Source organism: Rhinolophus ferrumequinum, chromosome 16 (assembly GCF_004115265.2).
Source record: "Rhinolophus ferrumequinum isolate MPI-CBG mRhiFer1 chromosome 16, mRhiFer1_v1.p, whole genome shotgun sequence".
Classification (NCBI taxonomy): Eukaryota; Metazoa; Chordata; class Mammalia; order Chiroptera; family Rhinolophidae; genus Rhinolophus; species Rhinolophus ferrumequinum.
Genome location: NC_046299.1, coordinates 40,255,199 through 40,278,456, shown reverse-complemented (window position 1 = coordinate 40,278,456; position 23,258 = coordinate 40,255,199). Strand labels below are relative to the sequence as shown.

Below are 23,258 nucleotides of genomic sequence, written 5' to 3'. Positions count from 1 at the left end.
TCCATGTTTTTAAGGGGTTTGTAGTCTCAGAGAAGAGACAGCAAAAAGAGTTACTGTTAATTTGAGACGTCACAAATACCAAGGAGAATGGCAAGGACAAGGCAATCTATGGAGTATTACAGAGACAGGCTGCGAGGTGGGCCAGATGGGAGGATGGGTTGTGTAAGGCGGATGGTCAGCGAGAGGGCAGTCCATGCAGACTCCTTGTCTGCGAAGACCTGGAGTCTGCACAGTGGCTGACACATTCTGGTAGGGTAAATTTGTCTGGAGAAGGAGAAATTGTGTTGGGAGGTGGGATGGTCATTCTCCAGTTATTCAAACACTAGTGTAGGTATTGCTCTGAAGGTATTTTATAGGTGTGCTCCAAGTCCATAATTAGTTGACTTTAAGAAAGGAAGATTATACTAGATAATTTGGGTGGACCTGCTTCAATCTATTGAAAGGCCTTAAGAGCAGAAATGAACTTTTCCAAAAGAAGAAATTCTGCCTTTGGCCAACCTTCAGCCTGTGCCAGGGAGTTCTGACCTGCCTTCCTGACCGCCTGTACTTGCCTAGCCAGACCCCACAATCAAACAAGCCACTTCCTCACAATAAACCTCTTAATATACATCTTCCGGTTCTGTTTCTCTGGCTGAAACCTGAATGATACAGAAGGAATGAAAGGTAACTGAACTAGAGAGCTACCATGACCTTACATTGTTTTAAAATGAGCTTGAGTACTCTTTGGTTAGTACCACTTTTCAGGTTCAAGAAGGGTGGGGCCATTTTTTCAGACCACAGAGTTGCTGACACAGCAGGGAGATCTTTTGTTTTTCCAAAGTGCCCTCAAACTGCTAATGAGTCAGTAAATCTATTCCCAAGTTAATCTAGTGAGTCAGCATGACCAACAGGCTTGCCCAATGGGTGCTGGCAGAGCGGGGGTGTGACATATCTCTGTGATTTTGCCCCCAAGCACTGCTAACTCTTTCAAGTGGCACTGAATTTCTGCCTCCTACAAGGATTCTGTTACACCAACCAGTTCCCAGTGTGCTAGGCAGATCCAGGATTGGTGAGAAGAATGGCAGGTTTTTTGGTTAAGCTTTCTGTCATCACTATGCAAGGCCGCCAAACCAACCAACAACAAGGCAATCAACACTATACATGAGATAAAGGATTTGAGTGGGTGTGGCTCCTTAGTGCCTTTTTTCCCCCAGGGAGATGATGGATTTAAAATTCTTGGTCTCAGCAGGATGAAGGAGTAAGTGACCTGCTCTTTTGTTGGGCTCCCAGCATTAAGCTAGAGGTGTAGGACTCTCTTGGGCCCTGTTTGCTCTACTAGGAAATCCTTCTTCCTCTGCCGGCACACAACCTGGCAATTGCTATATTTTATTTCTTACTATACCATCAGCCTACTTACCGTTTCTGCAGCAAACCTGGCCCTCCTACTACTTTTGGAACTCTCTGAAACTTTTTGAGAGAGAGAAAGGGCATGGCAGTTCATTTATTTCCGGAAGACAATAATTTCTTTCCCAAAGCTACCTTATTAGTAAGTACAGATTGGAAAACCACATATATGGTTCTGTTCTCTCCACGTTGAAAGTCTTTTCACCCCTTTTGTCAACACAACCGTACTTCACGACCCGGTCCGAGGCTCCGTTCCTTGGCCCCTGGTGATCTCTTCTTTCTGAACTCTCAAAACCCATGATGTGAACCTTTCTTTTGGTGCTTATTGCTCATGGCCTTAGGTTTTGATATGTGTTGGTTGTGCCTTCTGGCCTAAGTCCTGGATTGTGTGTGGTCTTCTCCGTGTCCTCTTCTATCATGATGTGACACTACTGCTGTGTGCTCCAGTACAGTAGACCCTACCCACTTTGCGGTTATGAAATATGGCTAGTTCAAGTTGAGATGTGCGATCAGTGTCACCTAACAAATACACACTGGATTTCAAAACAAAGGTATACATTAAATATCTCATTAATAATATTGAAGTGTCAAATGATACTGTTTTGGTATAATATGGTAGATAAAATTTATTACTAAAATTAACTGTACCTCTTTTTATTCTTCTCATGTAGCTACTAGGAAGTTTAAAATTCTTTATGTGGCTTATATATGTGACTCCTTTTATTTCTATTGTGTAGAGCTGCTCTAATGGATGCTTGGTAAACACTGAAGGAATATCAGTGATCAAATATTTACATTTTGTTTGATTAATGCAGATCTAAATTTAACGTGACTAACATACTTTTGAATTTTAACAAGTGTTTTCTTCCTCCATGCTATTTTTTTTAACAGCCAGCAAAAATTTAACTCTGTTGTTGATTCCCAAATTACCCTGAAGGGCTGAAGGAGACAATTTCATCACTTACTTATAGATCTTTCTGACTTCCTTAAAATGACTCATTCTTCTCATTTTCTAATTCATAACAAAACACTTTTTCAGTTAGTGTTTTCGTAAGTTTGGTATTTCGGATGGATTTTCCTGTTAAAATACTGGCACAGAATATCCCCTTCTGTCATATGAATACATCAGTCTACTCTTCTGCACTGCTACACAGTAGAGTAGACCTGAAATGACGGGTCAGTTCATGACCAGGGAAGGGGTGTGGGACAACCACAGATATTGAAACCTATGTGTTTCCTCAGTGGTTATAACCTGGCCTTAAATATGCACTCAAGAGATTCTCTGGTACGGAGAGAGAGAAAGGGCATGGAAGTTAGTTTATTTCCGGAAGAGAATAATTTCCCTTATCTGTAGGGAATATGTTCCAAGATTCCCAGTGGATGCCTGAAACCATGGATAATACTGAACTGTATATGTACTATTTTTTTCCTATAAATACATTCCTGTAATAGTTTAATTTATAAATTAGACATAGTAAAAGATTAAGAACAATAACTGATATTAAAATAGAGCAATGATAACAATATAGTGTAATAAAAGTTATGTGAATGGCTTGGGGGCCATTATTAAGTAAAACAAGGGTTACTTGAACACAAGCACCGTGATGCTGAGATAATCAATCTGATAACCAAGATGGCTACTAAGTGACTATAAGGGGCAGAGAGCGTCTACAGCACGGATATACTGGACAAAGGGTTGATTCACGTCCCAGGTGGGACAAAGCAGGATGGTGAGAGATTTCATTATGCTACTCGGAACAGTATGCAATTTAAAAGTTATAAATTGTTTCTTTCTGGAATTTTCCATTTAATGTTTTCAGGCACATGAAACATTGACTGATGGTAACTGCGGATAAGGGGAGGGCTACTGTAACTGGCAAGAATGTTGGGCTTGGGGTCATTGGATCCTGGCTCTCCCACATACTAACAATGAGATTACGGATAGATTACATCATTTTTCCATTTGAGGTTTCTTAAAACATTTTTTTTTAATTGAAGTAAAAGATATACACAGAAAAGTGTACATATCATCAGAGGGTAGCTCGACGAATTTTTCACAAACTACGCATGTAAATTAACACATTTACGTCAAGAAAGAGAACATTAGTAGTACCCTGGGAGTTGAGTTGTCCTCCCTCTGGTTATAATTCCCTATGCCCTACAAAAGACAACCACTATTCTGACTTCTAAGCGTTGATTAGTTTTGCCCTTGTTGGGGCACTTTTTAGAATTGGAATTACACGATGTGTACTTTTTTGTGTTGGGTGTCCTTCACTTCACATATGTTTGTGAGATACATTTTATCGCTATACGCAACTGTAGGTCATTCATTCTCACTGCCATACAATAGTCTGTCGTATGAATATACCAGAATGGACCTGTCCATTCTACTGCTAATGAACATCAGGGTTTCTAGGTTTTGGCTACTACGAAAAGTTCTGCCATGAGCATTTACTTATGTATATAAGTTTGGATGCAGTTCTTTCTGTTGGGTGTATCTATTGGTTTCTATTTGGTGTGTACAGAGAAGTGGACCGACTGGGTTATACAGCGTGCTGTGTTCAGCTTTAGCAGATAATGCCAGAAGTTTATAAGAGTTCTGATCGCTCCACTCCCTTGTTGACATGATTGTCTGTCGTTAGCCACCTGGTGAGTGTGCTTTTTAAAAATTGGAGATAATTTATACATTATTGTTGAAAGGTTGTTGTCAACTCAATTAAGGTATACTTCTCTTTGCTTGCCAGTAACCCGAGCTCTTTCTTGTACCAGTGCTTGGAGAACATCTCTGAGCTTCTGTTTTCTTCCATGTAAATGAGACTGTTGGGCTGAATAACCCTTAGTATCCTTTTATTTTCTAATATACTAAACTCCGTAGTTGTAGGTGCTTCCCAGGTACAATGCTAGAGGCAAAGAATTTCACTAGCTCTTAAATCCTATTACAGGAGAAGTTGCCCACTTACGTACAGAACAGGTCCAGGTAATGGTCACTTTTGCCTGTAAGTCAGCAGCATGCTTTCTCCCTCAAATTCCAGGTTACACATGGAATGAAGGACAGTGGTACTGACAGACTCGTGCCTGGATGCGTAGTGTGGTCCTCCATTTGGCCCCACCTGCCAGAATATTCTCTAGAAAGGGCGTAACCCCCTCACCCAACCTCGTCCCTCTACAGGGTTGCGATTGGTTGTATTCAGTCAATCAACACATCTATTTTCATCCTAATTATACGACTGGCCTTGTGCAGGAAAGGAGCCCTGGATAGGAAAGGTGCATGAGACAAAAATCCTCAGAATAGTATGAAGGTTAAGACAGTTAAGACGGTGGTCTCGGGAGTCAGGCTACCTGGGTTCTTACTTCCTCCTCTTTTCCTGTGCTGGTGGCGGCTGCTGCTGCCACTCCCATCACTAAAGAATGAGCACTGATTGGGCACTTCCTTGTGCCAGGCCTTGTGATCAGCTTTGCATCTGTGCTCTCATTTGTCTTCACAATAACAATATGAGGGGGCCACTGTTATTAATCCACTTTGCTGATGAAGAAACTGAGGCACAGAGATATCAAATAAGTTGCCTGAGATCAGTCAGCAAGTTGCAGAGTTCGAATTTGAAGAAAGTCTGACTCTAGAATCCCCACTGCTTAACTGTGTGTGTCCTTACCATCTTGAAATTATAATTTCCTTATCAAAAAAAAAAATTGAGGATAACAATAGTTTCTACCTCCCAGGGCTGTAGTAAGATTAAAACAAAATGAGATTATTTATGTGAAGTACTTGCATAGTATCCCGCATGTAGTAAATACACAGTAGATGTTTATTATTGCTGTTGTTACTTTATGATGGGAAGAATCATTTTACATTTATGATGGGATGGATAATATGATTGTGTAAAGGCAATTACTGTTAATTAAGTGAATATTTCATTTATTGTTTTAGGTCCTATCTGCAGCCTCTGTGTCTCATCTTTTGGAGCAAGACCTGTGACCATCTTCAGTGGTTTCCTGGTGGCGGGCGGCCTAATGTTGAGTGGTTTTGCCCCTAATATCTACTTTCTGTTTTTTTCCTATGGCATTGTCGTAGGTAAGAAACCGGGTCACTGTAACTTTTCTAAGCTTCAGGAGTTAATCATCATTTTACCAAAGTTAGGTTTATTATTCGTTAATCGAAGAAGTGAAAATGGTCAGTAATAACTTCCAACAGCCACTTCACCAAAAATTGTTGTGTTAGTAAAAGGTCCACCAGTAAATCAAAATATTTGAAAGGATGATCATTTTTAACAATGCACATGATGTTTTCTTGAAAGGCACAGGAAGGTTTTTCATTTCAGCACTTGTCTCTAAAGCACAAAAAAGGAAAAAAGAGAGGGGAGAGCATGAGACGTACAGTGGCTGACATCTGTCACTTCACACTGACTTAGGAAAAGGTCTCTTTTATGTTGAGTGGTTAAGCAGGGCTGTATTGAGTTTTTTGTGTTCTAAATAGCCGTCTGTTCCACACCATCTGTCACCAAGGCCCTGATCACAAAGTTCCAGCAGAAATAAAAAGTGGATTGTAAAGTGCATTATTATTATTATTTTTAAAAGATAAGCATGAAAGAAGAAGACTGAGTGGTGGGGATGATGGATGATGATCTTGGTTACAGAAGAGGAAAAGTAGAGGGCTTGGGGACTGAGAGCACTGACAGTTTGTGTTTTGGGTGGTGGGAAGTTGGGGGATGCTTTTGTGATGTACTGTACTGATTATATATAATGTTAAATGTCACCAGACTCAGTATTCCAAAAGCTGCTGGTAGGGAATTTGAAAAAGATGACTCCAGCTTTCAGTTTTTTCTTAGTGTCTGAAACAGCCTAATTTGTTAAATACCAATATTCCTTCCTTTTATTTGAGACTATTTCCCCAATAATAAATAATAGAAAAAAACAGCAGCTAATATTCACTGAGTACTAACTATGTGCCAGGCTATGTGCTAAGGGCTTTATCTGATCTCATTTAATCTTCACAAGAACCTATTTTAAGGAGAGGGAAAGTAAAGCTCAGGGAAGTGAAATTACTAACTAAAGCCACATAGCTAGGAGACCTGGGGTTGGATCCACTCAGTATGACACCACGTCCTCACTCTTACATTTTTGTAATTATTTTTAGTGCTTTTAGAACTTTTAAAGTTTATTTTAAAATTAATTATGTACCTTATTTAGATCTTAATCTAAATACGTAGGTCACTTGTTAGTTCTTTTGAGAGAAGGTAATGTATGTTTGGTATTTGATATTCCCTATAATGCTTAATACAGTTTTGAACCTGTAGCTACAAATATATTAATCCCTTGTGTAAAATTTGAGATAATCATTTTGCATTCTTGTCTAAAATCATAAAAGTAAAAGTGTAGATATCTGTGTTTATGCCCAAATGGGATTTTTCCTTTTAGAACATTGGATTATTTCTTTTAGGACAAAAAGAACCAAGTATTCCTTTTAGGACAAAATTCCTTTTAGGATTATACTTTATTCCTTTTAGGATTTACATAGAATATTGATTCATTATGCCATTGGTATGATTTGGGCATTTTCCCCAAACTCTGGACTAACCATTTGAAATTTCATAGTTTTACTTCTATTCATGGTTTCAAGGCTAATCTAGGGAGGGCTTTGTGAATACATACCCAAAGTTGTCACTGAGATAAAAATTGACAAAAACTGAGTAATACCATAGCATTTGCCTTATGTATAGATAAAAATGAATTTTTAAGAACAAAATTAGCTGACGTTATCTAAGATGTATATACATTTGATTGTGTCAGAAGAATATTTAAGACTATATATAGAAAGAAAAAGACAAAATTAACTAGGTCCCATAACTACATTTAAAAATTTCTGTAGCAATGGAAAGAGCTTTACCAATTTGAGAAACTGATTTTGATTTGAGTCATGTTATTGGAACTGTTTAATACTAGGTGACCCTCTTCCCCTATGAATCCGAGATCTTCAATTAACTAGATAGGATTTGATACCGGTCCTGATGTGTGCTTTTGGCTGTAGGTGGTGGTGGTGATGGGGTTACAGGGCTTCCACTTGGCTTTTTCCACTACGGTAATTCTTACTCCACTGGCCAAGGAACAATGTAGGGAGTTATACAAACTAACAGGTACATGTGCTCCAATTAAATATCAGGAGCTAGGGAAGGGACTGTTGGATGGGTCCATGAACTCAGAGGATGCACTGTGAGCCAGACTTGGGCCATGATCCTATATATGTTACTTAACCCCCATGTGACCCCACTCTCAGGGAAGACCATGTAAATGCCTCAGGTCCCTCATGAACAATGACAGCTTGTACCCTGTGTCCAACAATGCTCAAAACATGTCCTGTGTTCTCCAGTATACGATTACTTAAATAGAAGCTGTAGTTCTTTGGGCGGAAAGAGTCAGAGTATCATTATCTACCTACTTATCATAGTATTTGTTGCTATGTCCTTTCCAGCTTGTTCTTTAGTTAATGGATTATGGGTCAGAAAGCAGAAAGCAGGCTCAGATCTGGAGAATGTATATGACTCTGATTTGGCAATAGGTTTTGCAACTAAGAGGAAATTGTCAGAGACCACTGGGTTTGGGGTCAGGAAACAGGTTCTGTGAGCTTGAGCAAGCCCCCTTCATCTCCACAAATGACGGTCCCCTCATCTGTGATGGCAGACCTACCTCACATAGGTCTTGTGAGGATTACATGAAATCAAGCGAAGTATAAATAAAAAGACAAGTTGGATTTTAATTAATAATAAAAAAAAATCTCGCTCACTCTGGTAATTATTGGGGCCCTTAATACTATGGTTGACTTCTTTGTGGTTTTATTTCATCAAGAAGCTCATAGTATAGGGCTCATAGAATATTTGTGGGATAAATAGATGGGATAACAATGAACAATGACACTTCCATCTGTTACCATTTGAAGTAGAGTATCCAATTGAAAAGGAAGTGACAGGAAATCATTACACAGTAGAAATTCATTCTCCTTTCTGTATTATGAGTTCCTTACAAAAAACAAGAAAGATTCAGTCTAATGATGACATTCATTGAGTACCGGTTCTGTGTAGAATCGTATTCTAAGCATTTTCATTTGTCTGGAGTGAATTAGATGGTCTCTTAGGATAGACAATGTGGCATAGGGAAGGAGCAAGCTGTAACAGGCAGGCTCTGGGTTCAGACCATGTGGGTTAACCTTATCAGATCCACTTGCCAGCTGTGTGACTCCAGACAAGTTACTTACCTTATTTTCTCATTTTTAAAACTGAACATAATAATAGCATCCAACTTATAAGGTTTTGTGGATTGAAGACATAATGTAATAAATGTTAGCTAGCATAACCATTATTATTAGTTTTGTGACCTTGGAAAATTATTCAATCTTTCTGGTATCTATTTTTTATAAAATGGGACTACTATAAGTTCAGAGATATTGTGACTATTCATGAAATAATGTATATAGAGAAGCACACAGACGTATTTAATACATATTTGTTCCCGTCTCCTTGAATTTTTTTTTTTGATCTCTTAGTTCAAGACCACAGCAGCAGTTTTCTTCTACTGAAGAAGCTCTATTGAATCAGAAATACTTATATAACAGATTAAAGAATATAGTAAAAGAAACTAAATTTATGCTACATTTAATTATGATATAAAAGATCAAAAGAATACTGAAATGTGTTAATTGGCACAATTCTGTTTTAGTCTTTAACCGATATTTTAAAAAAATAACATCTTGAATATATAATGTTATCTTGTTTGGTTTTTGTAGCTAAAATAAAATGGCAGCTTGCCAGTTTTTAAGTGACTATAAGCCACACTGCCAAACCTGGTAATTTAGGCTCATATTTTCTTAATAATTTCACTAAATCAGGAAAAGGAATTGTGGTAGGAGAGTGTGAATGGGGTGGGAAAAGGGGGCGTAGGAAGTATTCCCTTAATGAATTGCTCATGCTTCTTCCCAATAATTTCTCTTTTGCTTTTCTGAAAAGCACAACTCAGAATCAATTTATTGTATTTTCTCTTTTTTTTCCCCCCCGGAACATATTGTTATTTAGCTACCTGATTACTGCTTTCTTAATATTCTCTTCTTGATTTTTGGAAAAATTTAATTTTTTCTTCCTTTGTTTTCTTGGTAACATCTGTACAGTCCATTGAGCTTGGGGAGGGGAGAAATCACGGTCATAGACAAGCTGATTCTCGTACTTTACTTCTAGCAAATAAGATAAAGTTCATTTCCTGTATAGTCACTTTAGCAGTTAGACATTTATAAGCCTATTTTTTGTTTTTAATGGTTATATCATTAACGATAGTCTTTTGTCTCTCATGGATGTTCAATTATAATAAAGAACTACGATTTTCTAATCAGTCTGAAGCTATATTTACTTAATGCCATAATACTCAGGTAAAAATGAAAAAAGTATACCAATATAATGGCTACTTTTCACTACTTTATTGTATTCCAGTCACAGATACTAAATCGTTTACGTTTTTTTATGTCTCAATCCTTACAACTATCTTGCGAGATTGTTTTAAAGATACGGAAACTAAGAATTAGAGAGTTATGTGTACTCTCAAATCCCAAAAGTCACACAGCCAGTAAGTGATTGAATTGGTATTTGAATCCACGTCTGCCTGTGTCTTTAACCAGTAAGTGTCATGTTCAGTGTACTCAGGCTAAGTATAGAACGTTTAGAGCCATGTCAATCAAAAAGCGTGGCAATTGCTTTAACTTTTAAAGTTTCTAAGCAGATGTTTTAGGCTAAAAACATAAACGGTACCTACATTTGGATATTCTAAACTTATCTTTTTCAGCATCCTAAATTACATTCTCACAATTTCATTTCCAGGGGTAGATATTTATGGATTATTACATGCAATTGCCAATCCTAACCTTTGGTCATGAAGACAAATCATACTGGCTCAGCTCTTCAAAGTTCCTTCCAATGCTTGTTTCAAAACATACAGATGGGAATTCTCTGAAATGACCAAACGATAGGCCCCACCTCATATGATGAACTGTCCCACTTTGTCCAGGACTAAGGGGTTTTCCAGGATGTGACACTTCTAATGGTCAAACCAGGAGAATTCTGGGCAAATCTAAATGAGTTGGTCTCCCTCCCCCACACATGCAGTCTGGATTCTGCAGCTCCACACTTATCACTCTTTAAGATTGCCATATTAGAATGCACTGTTACTATTTTATTTTCATAAAAATAATCCTGCAGGGAGAAATTTTTATATTATAAATGTAGGGGCTCGATAGATGATAGATGTTTGATTAGTTACACACAAAAATATGTATAAAATGACAGGATATTTTAAAATAATTCATAGACATTTTTCAAAATATGTACACAATTTAAATGTTTTATTGCTGTCCCCCTAAAATCACCCAACATTCCATTTGCACGGTTTTATTCATATGCTAGTTCCTTAGAGGTTTTTGCTTTATATATTCTAATTAAGAAGCATTTTATAATATTAGAGTGTTTTACGTCAGTTATATTTTCTTCTTATAACTCTTTTATTAGTTTAATTGATCTAGGTGTTTTTCAGTTTATAGATTAGGATTGAGAAAAATGAGGAAATGAGGCAGTTTAGTGTGATTTGCCCAAAGCACCGTCCTATAATTCATAGCAGTTTTAAATTAGTTGTATCCTTTTTTCAAACCATATAATTCTAATTTTGGGTTTCTAATGATGCTATCCTACTCCATGAATTATTCTGAAATAAAAAAAAAGAAAATGTTTAGTATTTAGAGCTAAGATTTCATTTTTGACCTGTTTAAGCAAAAAAAGAAAGAAAGAAAAGAAAATCAGCATCATTTAATTGGAAAGCAGACATAAAATATTATCAAAAATATATATATACACATATGTGCACACGTACATATAGTGTGTATTTATTATATGTTAGAAAAATGAGAAGAGGAAAATGCAAGAGAGACGATAAAAATAGCTAAAAATGGTTGAAATTAATGAAACTTAAAATTGGGGGCCTCAAATGAGATTTTGGGGAAAAGGTAGTATAATAACTTCTGTGGGGAGATTCATTCAATAAACATTTTTTAAAACACTCCATGCCAGGCTCAGACCCGGAACCAGGATACTCAGAAGAATGAGATATAACTTGCCCTTAGGTAGTTCACTGTTTAGTTGGGGGAATGGACTTGTAAATTATAACTTGTAACACAGTAAAATAAATGCAATAATAAAATGAAACCAAAGTTCAGTGCAGGGGTAGTGCGTATGTGTCGGGGAGAGAGATGTTCAAGGAGGTTTCCTGCAGGATTTCATGGTGAGTCTTAAAGGACAGGCAGGATCTGGCAGGTGGGCACAGGTCAGAAGGGGAGAGAGGGCAGGAGGACATTCCAGGAGCTTAAATGCTCAGAGACATGAAATAGAATGAATAACAGTCTTTTAATAGATGTTTGTTTTGGGGATGTACAAGTCATATGGGGAGCTGCAAATACATCAAAGCATGGTTGCAACAGAGGCCAGATGATAAAGGGTTTGGCATGGACTTTATTGTAGAAGTGTGATGTCATGAGAATTGTATGATAGCAGTTTATAAGATAGAATGGTGGAAAAAGTACCAGAGGCTGAGACAATGATTGGGAGGCCGTAGTTCAGATCAGAAAAGGTAAGAAGGTGAAGTGAGGCGGTGACAGTGCAGAGAGGGTCGGGGTAGATAATTTAAGCTGTAGGTGTCATGAACAGCTTGGTGTCTGGATTGATGTGAGGAGATGAGGGGAAAAGAGGCCTCTGAAGTGGTAGTCTCACCCAGAGGTGTGTGAAATGGAACATAAGGCGTGGAAAGGAAATGTGCTCAGAAGGTTTTTCACTGGTAGGTGTCTAATAAAACATGATTGGGTACCAAGGAGTGCTTTAAGGAGGTGGTTTCCAAATTTTTTAGTCTTGTGTCCCTTTACACTGTTTTATTTAGGACCCCAAGGAGCTTTTGATTATGTGGATTATACTTATTGATATGTATTCTGTTAAGATTTACTGTATTAAAAGCTGAGAAATTTAAAAAATATTTCTTTAGTAATTTACTTAAAGATAATAAGAAACCTAGTACATGTTAACACAAATAACATACTTATTATGAAAAATAACTATATTTTCCATAACAAAACAAAATTTGGTGGGAAAAGAGATACTGTTTTACATTTTTGCAAATCTCTTTAATGTCTGGCTTTGTAGAAGATATCTAGATTCTCATTTCTGCTCTGTACTCAATCTGTTGATAAATATATATATATGTGTATATATATGTGTATATATATATATATATATATATATATATATATATATATTTGTGTGTGTGTGTGTGTGTGTGTGTGTGTGTGTGTGATTGAGTGTATGAAAAAGATCTGGTCTCTCACAAAAATGTCTTTGGAAAAGGGAAGAATTTTTAATAGCCTTTTCAGGTAATTGTAGATATTCTTTGTTGATGCTATACCAAAACTCAGTAACAGTTTTCAAAATGTTAATTGCAATTTGGAACTTGGTACCACGTCTATATACTTTCATGCTCTGTTATATTAAATGCATTTGTTTATTCTGTACTTTGAATAGATCTATATTCAAACCTGATTTTGTAGCATCATGAATTAGTTATTTGAAAAATATTGGTTTGCTGAGTTATGTAGAAACTTAAAAATGTTAACACATTTCATTATGTAACATTTAAAAAATTATTTTTGTTAGCATCACCAATAGGCTCATCAGAAAATTTTTATATATTAAGAAGCTGTCAAATTTATGGTGGTGGATACAAGTTTCCAAAATTCTAATTTTTGATGGAAAGCTTGAATTTTACCTTTGGTAACAATTACTGTCAGTTGTTTCCATTGTTAACTTTTTTCAAGGAAATGTCTGCTAAATACTGAAGTCTGAGTCACCATAGTTTGTCTGTATCCATTCTTTCAAATACAAACAGGATTACATGAAAAACATGGCTATTTTAGGGTGGTACTAAACCAATTGCATAAGTACTTTTCTTGTAACAATTGTAATTCAAATGAAGCACTTTAAAAAAAATTGTGGGTGTTTGTTGTTCTTTGTTTGTTTGCTGTTTGTTTACTGTGAATGTGTGGTGGTAAAGCATGTATGGTATAAAGTTTGGCACCAATAACATGATTTGTGCTAAGGCTCTTGCAGTTTTACTCACCATCTCTTTTGCATCATCAGCATAAATGTGAATACAGTGGAAAAAAACCAGAGAACATATTAGTATTATTATGAAAATAGTTTTGACATCACAAGATCTTGGGGAGTATAGGGACCTCTCTTTAATAACTGCTGGCTTAAGATCATCCTGATATAGATGTGATGCGAGAAGGTATCAATCATGCCACATTTTCCTTTTTGAAAAGTTTAAAGAAAAGGCATTTCAAATTTCTGCTACATAAAAAAAAGTGAGATAATCTTATCTGAATCACATGGCCTTGAAATAATTTATAAAAACGTCTTTCTTTTTAGTATAAAGTTAAAAGTTTAAAAGTTGCTGTTTCAACTTTTCTGCACTGGCATTTAGTAATTAGATATGTCTTTTTATTCCTTGTCTCTAAATGCCTAATATATGGGAAGCCCTGACAACCAAATCACAGAAAAGTAATTTCATTCCCCTTCCAAAGGCTTTCTGAAGTATCGTCTTAGGAAAGAGTGACCTTTTTTGGCTTCATAAAATTGATTATTCAGAAACAGGTCTCATTTCATGTCTTAAAGTATTCTATCTGTAGTAATGACGACTGTTTAAATCAATCCAACTTATGTTTTAGGCTATGGGGTAGTATTTTTTCCCTCGGTCATGCAAAAGGGTGCCTTATTTTAAAATATTTATTTAAGTATAATTGTTTTAATCTGTCTCATTTCTTCAGGAAGACTTTTTATACAATCACAGATGATCATCTGAGTCCTGGGATATTTTAAGTGCTAATTCCCTAGCATGTTTACGCAATCTATTTGTTAAGGCCATCTGTTCTTTCTAATCATAATCCAGGTAACAATTAAAAGTAGTGAAAATTATTTTAATAAGTCACCTAATGTGACAAGGTTAAAATTCAGTTTTTAGACTACAGCTTATGTCTTGTTTATATAGTGATCCTCAAGAACAGATGATGTTGCAGAAGAAAAAGTTATGAATTAGAAGCCAGAGGCAAATTTTGTGAAAAACAAACTGGGGTTATTAGGTACTTCATATGGAGGAAAAAATTAAACTAAACAAGATCCTTGGAGAAGATCTTGAGATAAATATTGCCTATGTGTCTCAAGAGAGGGAAATTTAGGTGTAATGTATTTTTTTATTATAAAAATATTTCGAATTTATAGAAAAGTAGAGAACAGTGTTGCAAACAACCATATGCTCACCTCTTAATATAACAGTTGTTAATATTTTATTGTATTTACTTCCTCTTTTGTGTGTGTGTGAAAATATTTTAAACTAGATTAAAAACATCATGACATTTCATTCCTAAATAAGGTAGTGTCATTGTAAGAATGTTCAAACCTATAGCAAATTTTATAAGAGTTTATTTGAGTCAAACTGATGACATGCCTGGAAGCACGCTCTCAATGGATTGAGAAAATGCTCCCAAGAATGAGTTTTGCAGTTCTTTTTTATGCATTTGGATAAGGAAGTAGATTAAAGAGGTGGGGGCAAGTAAAGCAGGGAAATCTCAATGACTGCATAAAAAATGAAACGAGGAGACACATACTTCTTTTATATTGGTGGGTACAGGATAGTTAACATTTAACATTTACAGTAAATAGAGATGGTATATAGGCAACAAGATCATGTGCTCCCTTGAGGGTCGTGGTGCATCTGAGGAGTCTGGAAAAGAGTATTGCTTCTGACACTTCAAAGATGTGTTAACCTAGATGCAGAAGAAAAATGGACAGGGCTTGCTTAAGGCTAAAATAAATCTTTTACCAAGGAAGCTAGAAGTCTAGGGTGTGACTACCTACTGTAACCTGCCCAATTATGAATTTATGATCAGATCACCTTGTGATTTTCCTTTTAGTCACTGAGCTTGTTAGACTTATTACCTAGCTCCTTTTTCATTCACAGTAGTTTGTATTTCTAAAAGATAAAAACTTACAAATGTACATTTTACTGTGATGTGATGATGTGAGGACAACTGAGGACTTGCCCGAAGGCCTTTGTTTTGCAGATTATACTGTGCAAACTATGTGCTCTAGCAGAATAGCTTGGGGTGATGAAGGGGATTTTATAAAATTGTTTAGAGGACTAAGAGGAAGAAGAACACTAAGCTGAGGGCAAGAACTTAGATGAGAGATAGAGGTATCAAATGATCACATTTGATTAAATTTTGCTGTTTGGTATGTGATTTAACCATTTTCTCTCTCCTCATAATGTCTTAATTTAAATTTGCATTATTTGGGGCGGCTGGTTGGCTCAGTTGGTTAGAGCACGGTGCTTTTAGCACCAAGGTTGCCAGTTCAATCCCCACATGGGCTACTGTGAGCTGCACCCTCCACAACTAGATTGAAACAACTACTTGACTTGGAGCTGATGGGTCCTGGAAGAACACACTTAAATAAATAAAACGTTTTTTAAAAAATTAAATTTGCATTATTCATTTATGTTTTAGAAATTAGATTTTTTTTTTTACTTGACCTTGACCTTAGAGTAGGTGTGAAGTGAAAACAGCCTGCCCAAATGTTTCCATTGGAGCTGTACAACTAACATTGAAGGGATCTAGGAATCCATATTCTGAAGAGTTTTAGCCAGTCAGTAGCAGAATGTCCTAATGGAATTATTTCTCTCTCTCTCGTTTTTTTTTTGTTGTTGTTGTTTGTTTGTTTGGTTTTTTGCATTGAAGTAATATAGCCTGTCTTAATTTATGTAATATCTTCTTATGTTTAGGTCTTGGATGTGGTTTATTATACACTGCAACAGTGACCATTACATGCCAGTATTTTGACAGCCGCCGAGGCCTTGCACTTGGACTGATTTCAACAGGTACATTTTCAAAATAAGTACAGCATTGTCACCATTCAGCCTCCTAATCAAAGTTAAACGTTACCAAGCACAGATATGTTTAACCAACAACTCCCCAGCTACCATTCAGATAGCACCATTTTTTTTTTTTTTTTGCTTTAGTCCTAAAAGGAAATTTTTCTTTTCCACCGTAAATATGATATAGCTTTCAAAAAAACTTAACATGCATATATGAAAAACCTGGGGCATTCTATGTTCAATATAATATAGGAAAAGAAAGCGCCTGGGCCCAGTAAATTGACAGTTCACATGCTGGTGAGAACCTTGCTGAAAGAAGCTGAGAACACATACGTAAAGCATCTTATCCCTTGAGAAAGATGAGAGAAAAGGAAGGAAAATGGATACCCCTGAGGCCACTGTCAGAAAAAATGATGCTGATAGTTCTCAACCTTCATTTATTGTGGAATTTACAATTTCCACAAAGAAGTGGAAACTACGGATTTATGAATACATCTCACCGACATGTGCACAGGCACATGACAGGCTGTTTACTCTTGGTATTCCTTTAATAATCAAGAGGCGATCACTGAAGCTGGGGGAGGAAAATGTTAATATAAAAGTTTCTGGACTCCCTCTGGTATTTTAAAGTGATGTTTCACTTTTCAGATGGATTTTTTTCCTAAGCTGTGTATGGAACTTATCAAAATTTCTTTCGTTGCCAGTATTGTATGAGTTTGCCTAGGGGATAAACCTACAAAGTTTACCAAACGTTGTGAGTTTACATATTCTTCCTGTTAACGGCTGGGTATTCCTGGGAAGTCAGGCTTGCAGATAAGCTGAATAACTGTAGAAGTTCTCTGAGAACAGGATCCAAATTACTTTTTTGTTCCTGAGGCCAACTCAGTGGCAACAAAATGATTCCACATAAAATTACATGTAGCTGGATATTTACCCAAAGTTGTTTATAGAAGCATTATCAGGTGAGAGATTTGAATCATGGTATAGGAGGAGATAGGGCCAGGATCTGAGAACAAGGTTAAGGCAGAACTGGGAGAAGAAATAGAAAAAACAAGATGGAGAATCCGGAGCAGTTGGAATGCAGTTTCAAGAACCTGAAAGGATCTCCCCCAAGTGTGGGAAGGAGTGTGAGAGTAGGCAGGACAGCTTAAAGGACAATAGGTCTTACCTATACTGCATACATTTTTTTTGGAGAGGCACTGTAACATAGTAACAAGCACAAATCATGGAGCCAGACCACCTGGTTTTGTATCCTGCCTGTGTCACCCACTGGCTGTCTGTTGATGGGCAAGTTAGTTAACTGTTATGCCTCAGTTTTCTGAACTGTAAAATGGGAAGAAAATAGTACTTATCATATTGGGATATTTAATATTGGGAATATTAAAGGACTTATTGTGTAAGGCACATGGCAAGGTCTCTAGAAGTATTAGCCATTATAATTATGAACTAGATTTCCCTGAATGTCCCAATTTATTTGTGCTGAAGACATCAAAAATTGTATGGTGAGAGAGCTGCTCTTGCTTTTTACTCAGTCTGGAAAAGAGGGTATAAGGGCTTGGACCATGGCACACTGAATGAAAAATGGAGCTACTATAGACAGCCAAGATTTGGCAGAATTAAGGAGTTTTCAGTTTCAACTCACAGAGGGTTAGGTGAGGCAAAATTACGGAGAAGCATGAATCCACTGTCTTAGTCCATTAAAGGTTGCTATAACAAAAGACCATAGACTGGGTGGCTTATAAACAACCGAAATTTATTTCTCACTGTTGTGGAGCCTGAAATTCCAAGATCAGGATGCTAGCATAGTCAGGTTATAAGGAGAGTCCCCTTCCAGGTTCTGGACTGCCATCTTTTCACTGCGTCCTCACGTGGTAGAAGGAGAAGAGCAAGCTTTCTGGGGTCTCCTTTTTAAGGGTACTATTCCCATTCATGAGGTTTCTGCCCTTATGACCTAATCACCTCCGAAAGGCTACACCTCCTATACCATCACCTTGGGTGTTAGGTTTCAGCATACAAATTTTGGGGGGAATACAAACATTCAGTCTGTACCATCCACCTTCAGTGAAAGAGATGACAAGCAGAACAAAACTGACAGAAATTTTTAAAAATTGAAAAGAAACCAAAGTCAAGATACTTGACATTTTGTTACCTAGTTGAGAGAAAAGAACATGGGCATAATACAAAGGTTTTGGGGACACGATCATGCTCCATGGTGAACAGAGTTTGGTACACTGATGCCCATGGGCTAAATCGAATCTACTGCCTGTTTTTGGACAGTTCGCAAGCTAAAAATGATTTTTGCATTTTTGTATAGCTTAAAAAACTCAACAGAAGAATATTTTATGGCATGTGAAAATTATGTGGAATTCAAATTTCAGTGTCCATAAATAAAATTGTATTGGAACACAACCATGCTATTCCTTTGCAGTCCTTCTCTGACTGCTTTCATGCTTCAAGGACAGAGCTGAGCATTTGCAACAGAGACCAAACAGCCCACAGTACCTTAAATATTTATTCTCTGGACTTTTATAGAAAAAGTTTATTGACCCCTGGTATTGGTGAGTTAATCAAAGCATGAGTATATCTCTTATAGTTTTAGGTTCCCTGAACATCAATTAATTTTCCCTCTTTGTGATATTGTACAATTTGGACATACATGGAAACATACTTAGTGCTTTATTTCAGTTTTCCCTGATGATTTTTAAATTAGAATTTTCTTTTTGAAAATCAACAATCATAGTTTTTCAGTGTACACAGTTCCATAAGAAAGCTCTGAATTACTCTTCATTGCTCTGAAAGAATTCCTGCATCTTTCTAAGCTGTGGCTGCATTCTTGTGGGAGATAAGCTGAAGAAACTTGTGTCTAAGGTATAATGTGACTTTGCTGCCCTGTCATATACATAGCATATCATAGGTATTGAATAAATTTTGATTGAATTGATTTAATATATTTCCCCTCTAGTTCATGATGTTGAGAGCTAAACTGGGTTGGTGAGCAATGGAGAAGTTGTTTATTTTTCTCAATTAATGGGCAAAGTATAGAACTTACAAAACGCAAAGAGTATTTTTAAGTATCTGGTGGTGTGGTACTTTGTTAGAATCTATACAAAGAAATGGAGGTAGACAAAAATGGGAATTAACAGTGAACGGATGCTAATGCAGTGCAAAAGTACATGAAATGGTCCTAATTCAATTCTTTCAGTTTGTTTTCTGAAGTGCTTTCAAATTATGTGCCACTTTTAAAAAGATAAGGGAAGGATTAAATTTGTCAACTATGATTACTTTTCAGTAGTCAGCAAAGAGATATTTATTTTCTGCGTAGCCATGAAAAGATGCTATTTTAGCTACCATTACATTAACATGAGCTATTAATTAATATTTGCATGCAAAGATTATTTTTGGGGGAGATTAAAGAGTTAACTTTTGAAATGTTGGAAAGGGACGACCATGGTCCCAAAGAAAAATGTTTTCTTACAAGTCTAAGACAGAGCCATTTGGTTATATGTAAGAATTTTTGATAAGGCGGGTTTTACTGCAAGCATGGCATCCTGTTGGGGTTATGACGTAATTTGGTATAGATCATTTTAAAAGTGTGATCAACCTATTTGTCTGTTTTTTTTTGTTTGTTTGTTAACAGATCTATTTATTTCTCTCCTGCTTTTACATGTGGATTTTTCAATGATATTTAAATTTTAAAATACTCAATTTTTTAAAATTTTAAACTACTCAGTTTTTAAAATCAGAACCATATAAGAACACTGCAAATTAATTGGGTTGATATAACTTGCCATTCCAGTATTTAGTGTGATATATGCTAAAAGCTGGAGAATTTTCAGTGTGCATGGATGTGCAAATCAGGCATACTTTGTAATTTAAATACCCTATCAAATCCCACTTTACTCTTCTTATAGTTTAGTAATATGAATCATTTATTCTGGTGACTTAGCAGTGGATTTGAACTATCACACCATTACAAATATCCCATAAAAATTAAAACACATTCTTCATCTCAAAAAATAAAATATAAAAATTTGCTTTTGCAAAGGGAATAAATATATAGCACGGAGCCTAGCATATCAGTGTGAAAAATAGCAGTTGCATAAGGTATTTGTTAAGAATATGGGCTCCAGGAGTCAGACTGTGACTCCTATTTATGCCATTTGCAGCTCTGGGATCTATGGTAAATTTCTCAACCTTTCTAGCCCTACGACTCTTCCTGTGTTGGTTGGGAGTAATAATAGGACCTGCACAATGCAATCATTATAAGAATTAAACAAGATCGTGTGATGTAAAGTGCTGAACACAGTGTCTGAACTACCAATGCTAATTCTTAAAATATTCTATCAGTTTAGATATTATTGTCATTATTATCATTATCTTTAATATTCTTGCTATGATTTTCATATGAAGGCACACATGAATGCCAGTGTAAAAATGAAATTGAATTGTGATACTGATAATAGTTGTCCTGAGAGCGCCACAGTCTAAAAGATTAAGATTGAACAGCTCCCATTTCCTTCTTTAGGTTCAAGTGTTGGACTTTTTATCTATGCTGCTCTGCAGAGGCTACTGATTGAGTTCTACGGATTGGATGGGTGCCTGCTGATTGTGGGTGCTTTAGCTTTAAATATATTAGCCTGTGGCAGTCTGATGAGACCCCTCCAGTCCTCTGAATGCCCTTTGCCTGAAAAAACAGCTCTGGAAAATGTACCAGATAGATACTCCATTTACAATGAAAAAGAAAAGAACCTAGAAGAAAACATAAACATTCTTGAAAAGAGCTACGGTAGTGAGGAAACACACAAGAGCACTTCAGCCAATGGTGACTGGAAACACGAAAATCTACTTCATAAAAACCCAACAACAACGGCACACACAAAAGAGACCGAAACATACAAAAAGAAAGTTGCAGAACAGACATATTTTTGCAAACAGCTTGCCAAGAGGAAGTGGCAGTTATATAAAAACTATTGTGAAGAAACTATGGCTCTTTTCAAAAACAAAGTATTTTCAGCACTCTTCATCGCTATCTTTCTCTTTGACATCGGAGGGTTTCCACCTTCATTACTTATGGAAGATGTAGCAAGAAGTTCAAATGTGAAAGAAGAAGAGTTTATTATGCCACTTATTTCCATTATTGGCATTATGACAGCAGTTGGTAAACTCATTTTAGGGATACTGGCTGACTTCAAGTGGATTAATACTTTATATCTTTACATAGCTACCTTAATATTCATGGGCCTGGCCTTGTGTGCAATTCCATTTGCCAAAAGTTACGTCACGTTGGCAATACTTTCTGCGATCCTAGGGTTTCTTACTGGTAATTGGTCCATCTTCCCATATGTGACCACAAAGACTGTAGGAATTGAAAAATTAGCCCATGCTTATGGAATATTAATGTTCTTTGCTGGACTTGGAAATAGCCTCGGACCACCAATTATTGGTAAGATATTTATAATAAAGTCAATCTATTTTACTGTTCTTTTTTTTTTCTTTTTTTTTTGGGGGGGGGAGGGAACAGGACTTTATTGGGGAACAGTGTGTACTTCCAGGACTTTTTTCCGAGTCAAGTTGTTGTCCTTTCAATCTTAGTTGTGGAGGGTGATGTTCAGCTTCAAGTTTTGTTCTTTCAGTCTTAGTTGTGGAGGGCGCAGCTCAGTGCAGGGCCAGTTGCCGTTGCTAGTTTCAAGGGGCGCAGCCCACCATCCCTTGTGGGAATCGAACCGGCAACCTTGTGGTTGAGAGGACATGCTCCAACCAACTGAGCCATCCAGGAGCTCAGTGGCAGCTCAGCTCAAGGTGCTGTGTTCACTATTAGTTGCAGGGGGCCGAGGCCACCATCCCTTGCGGGACTCGAGGAATTGAACTGGCAACCTTGTGGTTGAGAGCCCACTGGCCCATGTGGGAATCGAACCGGCAGCCTTCGGAGTTAGGAGCATGGAGCTCTAACCGCCTGAGCCACTGGGCCGGCCCCTACTGTTCTTCTTTGTGACGTCTCCAGACATAGAAAGTCAGACTGAAATAATAGCACAGATTTGCACAAAATAAATCTGCATGGAATGTCTCATGGTAATGATTTCTTCAAAATCACTTTGATATAGTTGAAAAGGCCAATATTCTTGGTCAGGAATTTGTGTTTATTCTTTACTTGGGAGAAACCCCAAATGCCTGCTTATTTTGTCCAAATATCTGAGAAATTCTCCTCTTCTAGTTCCCAGTAGGCCACTTTGGGAACAGATGTAGTATATATCCTATATATTTGGGAGTAGATGTAATGTGTATCCTAATTCTAACTGCATATAAAACTGATGAAATTAGAGTGTGGGCTTCATATTCATACTATTTCTATCAAACTCACCTTTTTGTTACTCTCTTTACAGGTTGGTTTTATGACTGGACCCAGACCTATGACATTGCATTTTATTTTAGTGGCTTCTGTGTCCTGCTGGGAGGCTTTATTCTGCTGCTGGCAGCCTTGCCCCCCTGGGAAACATGCAACAAGCAACTCCCCAAGCCAGCACCAACAACCTTTCTGTACAAAGTTGCCTCAAATGTTTAGAGGAATATTGGAAGGCAGCACAAGGCTGTTTTTCATAGCAAAATTTCACTGTGGCTGACTCTGAATGAATTTAAAAAAACAAACAAACAAACAAACAGACAGACACACATATACTATTCTCTATGTAGTCTCTATCTCCTGTATTTTTTTTCCTCTTTTTTCTTTTCCCAAGAAGTGGGACTAGTCTGTTTTGTTATTATTCATGAGTTCTTGACATTGTAAAAATTTTGGCCGGCCTCAGGAGACTTTCTTTGTGTAAAGAAATAATTTCTCTGCAGACTCTGTTAGTTCTATTGCAAGGCACCCAAAGGGGACTCTTTTTGTTTTA

At 36.9% G+C, this 23,258-nt stretch overlaps 1 protein-coding gene across 6 annotated transcripts in view; it reads left to right on the top strand.

The window, feature by feature from the left end:
• The window catches only part of SLC16A9 (solute carrier family 16 member 9), a 54,312-nt gene extending 31,310 nt beyond the window's left edge, over positions 1-23,002 (top strand). For all 6 annotated transcript variants that reach the window (XM_033129690.1, XM_033129696.1, XM_033129693.1 and 3 more), the window contains 4 exons: positions 5,309-5,452; positions 16,279-16,374; positions 20,897-21,814; positions 22,752-23,002. In XM_033129690.1, the coding sequence (XP_032985581.1) occupies positions 5,309-5,452; positions 16,279-16,374; positions 20,897-21,814; positions 22,752-22,930 (1,337 nt within the window). In that variant the 3' untranslated portion in view covers positions 22,931-23,002. The remainder of the gene's footprint in view (positions 1-5,308; positions 5,453-16,278; positions 16,375-20,896; positions 21,815-22,751) is intronic.
• Positions 23,003-23,258: the final 256 nt, after the last annotated feature.